The 12231-nt window shown below is 42.5% G+C and overlaps 1 protein-coding gene across 4 annotated transcripts in view; it reads right to left on the reverse strand.

Annotated features, from left to right (window-relative positions):
• Window positions 1-3884: 3884 nt before the first annotated feature.
• Window positions 3885-12231, reverse strand: part of glra3 (glycine receptor, alpha 3) — a 70282-nt gene continuing 61935 nt past the window's right edge. The window contains exons 9-10 of one of the 4 annotated variants that reach the window (XM_089005892.1): window positions 11024-11152; window positions 3885-4861 (exon numbers count right to left, since the gene is read on the reverse strand). In XM_089005892.1, the coding sequence (XP_088862018.1) occupies window positions 4541-4861; window positions 11024-11152 (450 nt within the window). In that variant the 3' untranslated portion in view covers window positions 3885-4540. The remainder of the gene's footprint in view (window positions 4862-11023; window positions 11153-12231) is intronic. The other 3 variants (XM_089005890.1, XM_089005889.1, XM_089005891.1) reach the window with 3 other exon arrangements.

A 12231-nucleotide genomic window follows, 5' to 3' on the forward strand; every position in this document is an offset into this window, starting at 1 on the left:
AAAGTTTGAGGGTTATGAGTTTTTACGATATGAAATGCATTGTTGTGAATTGTAAGCCTGTTTGGCCAAATGACCGTGTCGTCTTGAACAATTACCAAAATCAATCGAGAAAATCCATGAATGAATCATCAGTTCGCACACTGACCTGCATCACTTGTAGTACGACTCCACATAAGGGAAGTCATTTACATTTAAAATTGTAGGGAGAGCCCCTGATTAACATCTTGATTGTCGCTTTTTTTGGGGGGGACGAATATCACACATGATGGCCAGAGTGGTTCGCTCGCCGACTTCACAGTGCAGAGGTTGTGAGTGCAAATCCTGGTCTGGCTTCCCTGTGTGGAGTTTGTTCTCCCGGGATTTCTCCGAGCCTTCCGGTTTCCTCCCGCATCAACCTCACCCAAAATAAATAATTAGATTAATTAGATTAAACCCACGCTGCAAGAAGGAGAGGTTCCGCCGCTCGTTCCTATCGAATAAAGGTTTTCTGACTTTGATTCTGATGACTATACTGCATTGATCTTCAAATACATCCTTTTGATCTTTTTTAATAATTCACAAAAAGATAAATAATTGTTAAATTCAAGCTTTTATGGAGGTATGAATTACTGTTGCATAAATATAACAGATTTGAAGTAATTTTGTGAGGTTGTTTGTCCATCTATCATCAGTACTACTTTATTTTCATGTTCCTGTTTTCTTGCTCCCCGCTCATTTTTGATTTATCTTCACACACGTTCGCAATCATGAACCACTTGAATGCAGTCACAGAGAAAGGAAGTTTCCGGATTATTAATTATAGATTGCTTTTTTTCCACCATCACCAGGTACAGAGTTGTTGTTGACCTTCTTTGTTATGACCTGCTCGTTACTTTTTTTCTGTCCTTGAGTCCTAGTAAGTACTGATAACGTTTCTCTATTGTGTTTCTCAACCTTGCATAGGTTTGAGTCTGTTTCTGGTCTTATGCCTGTGTGAATGGAATAGTTTAGTTTGTCTGTCATTCTGGGTGAAGTTGTTTGTTTATTAGTTTTGTTTTAGTAAGCCACCTTCCCGGGGCGTTTTATGGATTTGTTTGTGTTAAATTTTGGTTCGACATTTTTTGTTTTCTTCTATTCAAGCTTACGTGTACACTCATTAATGCAATCAACTGAATTGCTCATAGGTTATTGTTATCATGATTCTTCCAAATCCAACACTCAAGCGGTTGTCAGTCAACTCACAAGATATGCAAGCTATCGTAATTAAGGAAATGGTTTTGAATGAGCCGACGGCAAATAAAATTAGCTATCTTCCACTTATATGGAGCACATTCACATCTTGAATGGAGACAGCTCTGCGGAAAGGGATGTAGGCAACCATGCATGACTGGACAATTTTCAGTCTTACTCATTCTGGCAAGACAATCTAGGTGGGTTTTACCATTCCTTTCAGAACAGGCTTGTGTCTGTGGACATTTTTGTTAACAATGCATTCAATTAATTGATTTAGAAAATGAAGAGAATTTCATACAGGCTATTGTGAAGTTTTTGAAATGAAAATTTAATGCGTCCAGGCCCGGATGCACAGCATGTTTTTATACTATATATACTACGTATGTTGGTCCTTTCACCATGCTTCGTAGTTGGAATCAGGTTTTGATGCTGGTGTGGGGTGATTTTTTTCCCATCCATACATGGTGTTGTGTGTTACTCACCAACTATTATATTTTCGGTTGCATCTGTTGATCACCACTCGTGCCATAAACATCCAAAATTCAGCAACATTCAAACATCTACCAATGTTTTTTTTCTAGACAACAACAGAGACCTTCTTGATATTGTCCCGTTTTTGTTTGACATATGGTAAATTTGGACTTCTGTGTTTTCGCAGATTGCTGGGTTGATTTTGTACATCTTGCAGGAAAGATACTTTGTCTTACCGCGGACTGATGAAAATGAGGACTCTAATAGAGATACTCATGTTCTCACGAGTTGCAAGGTGGTGATGGTGGTGGATCCCCAAAAAAAGCAGTCAGGAGGGCGCAGCAGGGTGTATTTGACAAATTGTATTACATAAAATCAGCAGGAACAAAATCTCAAACAGCAAAGTAGCAACCAAAACCATGAATAAAATATGACAAGATGAAACAAACCTGACAGGGTGAAACAAACACAATGACCTGACACTGGTCGTGCCGGGAGTCCTTTTAACTGGCACTGATTAGAACGACCAATGCCTGTGCAGCTGCCGGCGGGGCCGACAGCGCCACCTGTTGGTCGGCAACCAGAAGGTGACAGTACTCCGCCCTCAAGGGACTGATTCAAGAAGTCCCAACAGTCTCCCAAAAGGCCCGGCTTGCCAGGAAACGAGAAGGAGATGGCAACCCTTGCCTCTCCAGGGAACAGGAAATTAAACTTGACGGCGTCCTTCGCCTCGCCCTTGAACATGATCCAGAAGGTGACGGAAACCCTTGCTTCACCAGGGAACAGGAACCAGAAGGAGACGACAACCCTTGCCTATCCAGGGAACAGGAAATAAAAGGCGACTGCGTCCTTCACCTTGCCGTGGAACAGAAAGTCGACGGCCTGATGAGAACAGGACTCGGCTTGACGTGGACGTGGCATGGCTCATCGCGGGTGTGAATGTGACTTGATTCAAACCAACACACGACGAAGCATGGCTCAACGTTGGCGTGTACTGCCAGGCACAGGATGGAAACGAGACCAGTCCTTTGCACCTGCGGGATTTAGCGCTGGGTCGGGTCGTGCCGGGAGTCCTTTTAACTGCCACTGGTTAAAACGATCAACACCTGTGCAGCTGCAGGCGGGGCCGACAACACGTGGCTAGAAAACATCAGTGCTTATCTTTCATTTTTCTAAAATATGTGCATTTGAGTTATAATTAGCAAAACAACCAACCAACCAAACAAACAACCAACCAACCAAACAAACAGACAAACAAACAAGTAAAACAAATACATAACACACGTAGGGTTAAAATTATTCAGTCAGTCAGACATTCCGGATAAATTTACATTAATTGGTTCAAGTGACCCGATTCTGATTGCTTTTCCGCTAATGTAGTTCATTTTGTGAACGGGCCAGTATACGCAGGTAAAAAAGGACATCGTTGAGGCAATTAAAAATGAGCACATATGCAAAGCGAATAAGACCAAAATCATATCGATCATGAATAGAATGTGTCATTGTAACAGCAGTTTCACTAAACAGGTCATACATAAATAGTACAATGCCACTGTGAGCCTGATAACATCGCAAACACATCCACCCAAACATTAGCCACAATAAAATTGAGAGTTGAGGTGACTGATATGCCATTATATTGAAAACTTCAATTATGCTAAAGTTAGCTGCCTTTAGAACATGTTCCTTCTGTACGACTAAACGTGTAACATCTAACTTTGTTTATTCTCCCTTTTCACTGCCGTGCGGTAATTGGTTGTTTTTTTTTGGTACGTGTGCATCTGTTTTTGGTGTTCACTTAAAGGACAACAGACACATTTTTTTGTTTCCTAACTGACATCAGAAAAACGATTTATAGCATTTAAAATACGCAAGCTGATATTTTTAGTCAAACGCAAAACACCAATAAAAATGACTCAAAGTAGCCCAGAACTACCACTAATGAGCTCAAAACTGGAGAGATTCAGAAAGTCCAACCATGATATTCATACTAAAGAAAAAAAAGTTGGACCGGAATATAAATCACAGTTTGGGGGGAGATTTATTTGATGAAATCCAACAGCAAGAATAGACATCTAATCTTCAAAGGCAAATAATAGGAGTACACTATATTAGTGTTATTGGATTGGATTGGATTGGATTGGATTTGCCTTTATTAGTCTCGCAGTGGATATGATATGAGGTTATATGATGCAAAAAGATAAACTGAGTCGGAGTCTGGTATGTTCATGAAACATATTTAGTCATTCAGATAACTAAAGCATAAAGAGCATGCTAATAAGTTTACCAAGCCATCAATGTCAATCCATTTGTTCACTTCCTCTTCTACATTGCTTAGTTCAGACTCAGCGTCGGCTTATCAACATCATATTCCTGTTTTTAATGTGAAAATAACACATGAAATGACATGTTATAATATGTTAATAAGACAGCTCCAGAGTGTTGGTGATAACACCGGCCAAACTATGAAACAAACAAACAGTGATTTATGATCCAGAAAATACAGTTGATAATGTGATGATACAGACTCCAATATTGACACAGGACTCAACTGGAATTGGGCATCAGAAACGGCAGTGAAAATTGAGAAAATTAACGAAATCATGACAAATTGCCTTGAACACAGACAGGTCATGATTGTTTTACACCTGTGTCATATGCTTGCTTCTTCCTGTACATCAACTTTGTGGCATTGTGAGGTCACAGGTGGCACGTTATAAGAAAGTATGTGACCAGGAGGTAAAGAAGGTAAAGAAAGCATGTCCTCATCTGAGGTACAGTACAAGTGTGTTTGCGTTTATTTTGTGTGCATATCGGATCGACGGGACGTATGCACCGTCTTTGTGTTTCTCTGTGGTTAATGGAAATCTTCATGGCGTAGTATTTTATAAAGAACCCAGTAGAATATATTGAAAAACAAGAAGGCTAAAGGGAAACCGGCCCTCGACACCGTGTCAATCTTTTTGGCTCGGTCGATAAATAACTTTCTCATCTCCTCAATGCTTTTCCCTCCTCCTGGCGCAATGCCCGATGGGTTCGGTGCAGTGGGCGCCGGGGCTCCTTGAGTGTTCAGTGCAGTGACGGCATTGTTAGTGGTGGCCTTGGAATCCTTGCTGTTGCTGGAAGTGGAGGTTACAGCAGCTGCAGATGTCAGTTTGGTGTCATGTACTTCCCCTTCCTGATAGACAGAAAGGAGCAGCAAACATGTCATTAGATTGCTTTTGCTGGCTGCCTGTTTAAATTGCAATGTTTTTATTGATTTAGTTATATGAACGGTCAATGCAGCGAAACCCCCAACGTCAAACACAAACTGTTCTGCAATGCTGGTTTGTTGTTCAGATTTTATTTTTTTCTTCAAAGACAGTTAACTCCAAGAAATAAATAATTACAAATAAATTGAACTGTTTTACTGATTTCATCAAAGTTAAGATCGGCAATTAATTTTGTATTTTTCCAACTCGTGTTAGCAGCGTCAATTTACATTTGAGTGACAGGTAAAAAAAATAACATATGACTTAGACCATTGGTTGTGGAAATAAAAAAGGTTATATGGCAAAGGTTAGCCCCCTGATGTACAGTAATAAGAGACATTTTCAATACTTTCGGTAATTTGTTTTCTTCATTCTAAACAAATCAACGGTTTGCCTGTTTCCCATCTGGTTGCGTAGAAAATAGCACTTTGTATTCTTGATGATTTTCTGGATTTTTTTTGATTTCTTAAAAAACGAATTTTAGATGATTTAAGCAGTGTGTGTAAAATAATGTGCATAACCATTTTATTTTCACATTGTGGGTGCTTACATGTATTTAAATATGGCAAAAATCGTACTGTCTGTTGTCCTGCATTTTATCGTGTGCATATAAAGCAGCACCATTTTATTGCTCACTATGGGCTTGATTTACTACGGGTTTATATGAGTAAAAAGAGGCACAAACTTCAATGATCACGCTAACAGATGTGGAGGCTGATCTGCTTATAAGGCACACACATGATAATTTCTGCCAAAAGGGCAAAATTACCACACAATTCATTTTGCAGTTCTACAAAATCTATTTGCAAATGAGACCAATTGTGAAAGCTGACTTTTTGTTTTAAATACCTAAGTGGAGTGTACTGCCAACTGTTATGATGTGCAGACAAAATGAGAGGAGGCAGCAAGAACCTTTACGCTCATGTAAACATTTGAAATAATACATGTTTGGGACAATGCAGTTCTGGAACTTCTGTATAACGGTGATCTAATTGATGACTTAATGCCATTCACAAGAAGGTATCATGCCATTTTAACCAATAACTAGCCTACTTTCTACTCTGTATTTTATGGGGACAATTGCTGCTTGAAGAGTAATTTCTCGGGCGTGCTGTTCCAGCTTTAAACGCAATGTTATGCAGTCTGAGCAAACCCATCTGATTGTCTTGCACTCGGGACGTTGCACTCGGGAAGTTAAATCAAATGAAGCATAGCATCTATTCGGTTGCTGGCTTCCCTCATGTCAGTTGGTTTGTTTTCTTCTTCCACCAACATTTCCAATGTTGGTGGAAGAACAGTTTAAACTTAAATCTATATTCTGAATTGTGGCACTCCCCTTAAAACCTATTATGCTATTTTCCATAATCAAATAAATGTACGGGCAAAAAATGTACCCCCGGCACAATGGTCATCTGAATTTGTACAAAATTATTTTTGAGGCTACTTTTCTAATAGAGACGCAATTTCACCAAGACACCACATCGCTGTTCATGACGTTTTTCTAAATTCAGCTGTGCACACCGCCCATGAAACAGGAAAAGTTAATACAGACACTCCTCGACTTAGGAACATTCGAGTTACAAACAACGGTACATACGAACAATTTTGCGTGTATGTCGAAAAATGTTTGGACATTGATGCTGTAAGTTCGATTTAGCATTGCACACATTTTTCCAGCCGAAGGGTCTAGAAAAGGTGACCTAAACATTGCTTGTTCCACCACACCTGGGTGGCCCACCGCAGCCACCAAGGTATCCCCCCTCTGCGGTCGAAAACAAAATATAATCAAACCCATGACTATGAACCTGGCTTCCTGGAATGTTCGCACCCTCCTCGATGCTCGAGACGGGATGGAAAGACCTCGAAGACGAACTGCCCTCATCGCACATGAGCTCAGGAGGTACAACATCGATATTGGCGCACTCAGTGAGACTCGGTTCTCAGGCGAGGATTCACTTACAGAAGTTGGTGAGGGCTACACCTTCTTCTGGAAGGGTCTCCCAGAGAATGAGCGAAGACTCCATGGAGTTGGCTTTGCTGTTAAAAGCAGCTTACTCAGTAACATCCTTGAGTCCCCCCAAGGCATCAGTGAACGGCTTATGACCTGGTGTATTCCCCTGGTAAAATGTCGCTTCGCAACTTTAATCAGTGCCTATGCTCCCACCCTGGATGCTGACGATAACACCAAAGATGCCTTCTACGAGTCCCTGGATGCAACCATATCCAAAATCCCTGCCTCTGATAAACTTGTTCTGATGGGTGACTTCAATGCCCGAGTAGGTACTGATGCGAGGCTTTGTAAACAAGTAATCGGAAGGCACGGGACGGGGAAAATAAACAGCAATGGCCTCCGACTCCTCACTCTGTGCCCTGAGCATCAGCTGATTGTAACCAACACCATCTTTCAGCTGAAAAAGAAATACATCACATCATGGATGCACCCTAGGTCCAAACGTTGGCACTTACTGGACTACATCATCACAAGGCAACGAGACCAAAATGACGTCTGCATCACGCGGGCCATTCGTGGGGCTGAATGCTGGACTTATCATCGACTGATCAAGTCCAGGCTCAAGCTGAGAATTCGACCTCTTCAAAAGAAACAGCAACCCCAAAGGCGTCTTAACTCCAGGGCCCTGGAGTCCCCAGAATGTGCAGCCAGCTACCGCAACAAGCTGGCAGAGGAACTTGCCAGCCTGGACAAGGACACCAGTAATGGTGACCTTGATGTTGAAAGCAGGTGGAAAAAATTGAGGACAACAATTCATCAAGCTGTCTCTGAGACCATCGGCTTTACTCAGAAATGTCATCAAGACTGGTTCGATAACAGCTCAGCTGCCATACAGGAGCTCCTGGAAGCCAAGCGCAAAGCCCATACCACTTCATTCTCCACTTCTCCTCTCTCACTACAAGGCCATCCGTGGTGAAACACAGCAAGGCCCAAGAAATCCAGAGGCATGGAGACAACAACACACACGCCTTCTATGATGCTGTAAAATCCCTGCATAGCCCACGAAGACAACACATTGTTCCAGTTAGATCTGCAGACGGTTCTGTACTACTGAAGGACAAACAGCTAATACTTGAGCGCTGGGCAGAGCACTTTGACTCCCTGCTCAACCAAGTAAACTCTTCAGACCCATCTGTCCTTGACTCCCTCGCAGACCTTCCATCAGTTCTCTCCCTTGATGAACCTCCTCAGTTCACAGAGGTCCTCTCCGCAATCCGCAGCCTTAAAAACAACAAAAGCCATGGCCCTGATGGACTTTCAGCGCAGGTTTTCAAGAGCGGCGGTTACCTCCTGACACGGAAGCTTTACCACCTCATCTGCAACATCTGGCAAAACGGGACACTTCCTCAGGAATGTAAAGACAGCAACATTGTCACCATTTATAAAAGGAAGGGGGCAAGTCAGTCTGTGGCAACAGCCGTGGCATCTCCCTACTTTCTGTTGCTGGCAAGATTCTTGCAAAAGTAATGCTGTTCCGTCTTACATCGCACATTACCGAAGACATCCTCCCAGAGACACAATACGGTTTCAGAAAGGATCGAAGCACTCTAGACATGATCTTTGCTGAACGCCAAGTTCAGGAGAAATGCAGGGAACAAAACAAGGACCTCTATATCACCTTCATCGACCTTACCAAGGCATTTGACACAGTTAACCGTGACATTCTCTGGACCATACTTCAGAAATTTGGCGCCCCCACCAAATTTTTCGCCATCCTTAAACAGTTCCACCGCGGCAAGCAAGCAACTGTACTTGTTGGCCAGCAATCTTCCCCTTTCCCTGTGGAAATTGGGGTGAAGCAGGGCTGTGTATTGGCCCCTGCTATATTCAACCTGTTCCTGATGGCAGCTACGCTCCTCTTCCATAAGACCATCCAGGAAGGTGGCGGCGTACAAATCCAATTTTGCCTGGATGGTAGCCTGTTTAACATCAGACGGTTACAGGCCAAGACCAAGACCCTGATCAGCGGCATCCACGAGTTACAATATGCAGATGATTGTGCTCTGCTGGCCCACAGCCCAGCTGCCATGCAACATGCCCTTGATACCATGTCCTCCATCTACCGATCACTCGGTCTTGTGATCAATGTAACCAAAACGCTGGTCATGGCAAAAGAGAGTTCTCCAACCCCAGTGTTCCCCCCCAATAATTCAGCTACCTCGGCAGCATTCTAACACCCTCCGGTCTAATTGATGATGACGTCCAGGCTCGCATCAATCAAGCCTCCAAAGCTTTTGGCAGATTGCGTAGTCGTGTGTTCGAAAACAACCACTTAAGAACTCCAAGAAAAGTCGCAGTCTACCAAGCAGTGTGTGTGTCCACGCTGCTATTTGGCGCAGAAGCCTGGACCATCTATCGACGCCATGTGAGACGCCTTGATGCATTCCACATCAGGTGCCTCCAACGAATCCTTGGCATCACCTGGCAGGATCGTGTGCCACACACCGACATCCTTCAACGCACTGCCTCCACCAGTATCGAAGCTTTACTGGCAAAGAGGCAACTCCGGTGGGTTGTCGAGGCTAGCTGCCGCTTGCCTCGACAGGTGCTTTATGGACAACTCTTGTCAGCGAATAGGAAGCCTGGTGGTCCAAAGCTGCGATACAAAGACCATCTTAAACAGACTCTAAGGAAATGCAACATTAAGCCCAGCGATCTGGAGTCTGCTGCAGCTAACATGCCACTGTGGCGTTCCTTATGCCACGAAGGGGTGACACAACTTGAAGACAAACGCACACAGAGGAGGATCGTGCGGCACATGCAAAGACATCTTTGTGCTGCTTCAGTACCATCCCGCCAGCCCGGTCCTGGCCTCACATGTCCTGAATGTGGCAGGATTTGTGGCTCCAGAATCGGGCTTCATAGTCACCTACAGTGGCATCGCCGCCAGCGCCAATAACCATTGCCCAATACCCCACATAAGAATAGAAGCTATGTCATCTTCGACGGACTGCCAAGAGAGTATGGAGTTTGCATGTTCTCCTTGTTCTTCCCACATTGCAAAAACATGCATGATAGGCTGATTGAACACACAATTTTCTCTGGTGTGAGTGTGAAAAAGAAAATGGAAGGACAAACACAGCTACGCCAAAACCGAGGCAAAGCCTACACACATTCTCAGCATCATAACGGCTTTTCCCAAATGCTCTACCGATTAGCCCCTTTCCCGGATGTTGAGGTACACGAGACGTACAAAATAACTCAGAAAAACATGACTGATGTTTACCCACTGTGAAAAAAACAGTTCTTGCACATTTCCACGTTTGTGGGTGGTTTTGGTGAGGAATTAGCATTTTAACATGGCTAACCAAACACATTTTTTTCGCTTGATGGGGCTCTTTAAAGTGCAAAATCCTCTTTCAAATTCTCCATAACTTTTACATCACTTGCCAACAACTGACCTTAATCTTTTTTAACAAGTGGGCACGTAATTTAGCGCTTGCAATTTGGGATCTAAATAAAAGATAGCAATCTTATGAGATTACATGTAACATGGCCACATTTTTTTCACGCAAAGTTAATGTGGATATGCAATTTGGCACGTGCAATTCAGCACACAACTATTCATCCATCCATCCATCCATCCATCCATCCATCCATCCATTTTCTAATGTTTTACCCTCACAAGCGTTGCAGGGGTGCTGGAACCTATCCCAGCTGTCTTTGGGTAGCTTTATTTTCTATTGGGTTTTCGCAATTAGTGCAGATAAACCAAAGCATTTAAAATCCAACGTCCAAGAAATCAGAACATTGATGGATGTAAAAGGCACATGAGATTAGATATTGCGGGGCAATACGGTGTATGCCTGTTATTTGCTCAAAATTAAATATGTTATTTATGGAACCACATGACAAAAAATGCTGCAGCATTTAAATTATTTTTCACCATATTGTACAATATTTGTCTGTCTTTCCACTTTTCTGTTAGTGACACCCTCCTCAGGACTATATCCAGTCCACATCTCCTTTTAAGCAGCTTTACTGATTGGTAGAATGCTGGTGAAGACACACAACACACCGGGTGCATGACTCTAAATGCACATGCAGGTACATGCCAACACACTTCATTGTGCCATACCCTGTAGCTGCGGCTGTAGATGTTGGTCATAGATCCATAGAGCGGGTCTGATGCCTTGACGCCGTTGTCAATGTTAACACGATGGAGGGATTCAGCTAGCTCATCTGCATCAACTGCACCTCCACTGTTCTACCAGTTGACAGCATGCACATCAGTTGTCAATGGAGAGAAACCAAAAAGGGGGAGAGGAAACACATCCAATACAAACACCAAGTACGGGCTACTCACTCATTCAGTCAATGTACAAGACAATATGGTTACATTGGTGAAGTTTGAGAGTTACATTTAATCAGTGCAGGTTGGATACCAAACTACTTGATGCATTTTAAGGAACATTGAAAATACAGTGGTACCTCTACATGCAAAATGAATTGGTCAAGAACTTTCTTGACTAGAAAATGTAAGTAGACACGCGTTTTCCACGTGAATGCCCTAATCCGTTCCAAACCCCTTTTCCCCCAAATTGAGACATACATGCTTTTTAAAGCATAACAATGCATGAACATGTGTAACAATGTTACACTAAGATTGATGCACAGTAAATGAGAGTTGTGCATAATACGAAACAACAAGCAAAAGAAGGGATGAATAAAAATGACCGGCATTTCATTTTTAATTGCGTCATCATCGTTTTTCGCCCTCTTTAGTTCATGTTCCCCCTCAGAAGTGGGTTTTGCCTGGTGTTTTTTGAAGACATGATCCAAAGATGTTTGCTTTTGTCATTGTTTCGTTCAAAAATGTCTAAGGCAGGGGCCGTTTTATTGACTGATTTATTTATTGGGAAAATATGAGGAGTATATTTTTGTTATAATATGGTTTCTGTAGGAGGACAAACACAACACAAACATTCTTAAAATTTTCCAATGCAATAAAAATATGGAGTTGGATGAGCATTGCCTCCAAGACGGCACATGTATCTTAATGATATTACTGTTGTTTGCAAAGACAAGCATTCAACCACCAGTCCAATTCTCAATTTATACCGACTGTAACCACACCCTTTGCCTGTTTTTCTGAAGGGGTTTTTATCAGTGGGAATTCTATAAACGACGAGATCTCTGTGTGTGCTCTTTCGATTTGGACAACCCACGGCACGTGACTATTATGACTCAAAAGCATGTGTTTTTTGCCTGCAATTAGCACGCGCACGTATGCACGTTCCATTTTTTTTAAATCCTCAAAATAAAAATTACATTAAAAACGTTTTA

Source organism: Hippocampus bargibanti, linkage group LG10, assembly GCF_051943395.1.
Source record: "Hippocampus bargibanti isolate YZ-2025 linkage group LG10, ASM5194339v1, whole genome shotgun sequence".
NCBI lineage: Eukaryota > Metazoa > Chordata > Actinopteri > Syngnathiformes > Syngnathidae > Hippocampus > Hippocampus bargibanti.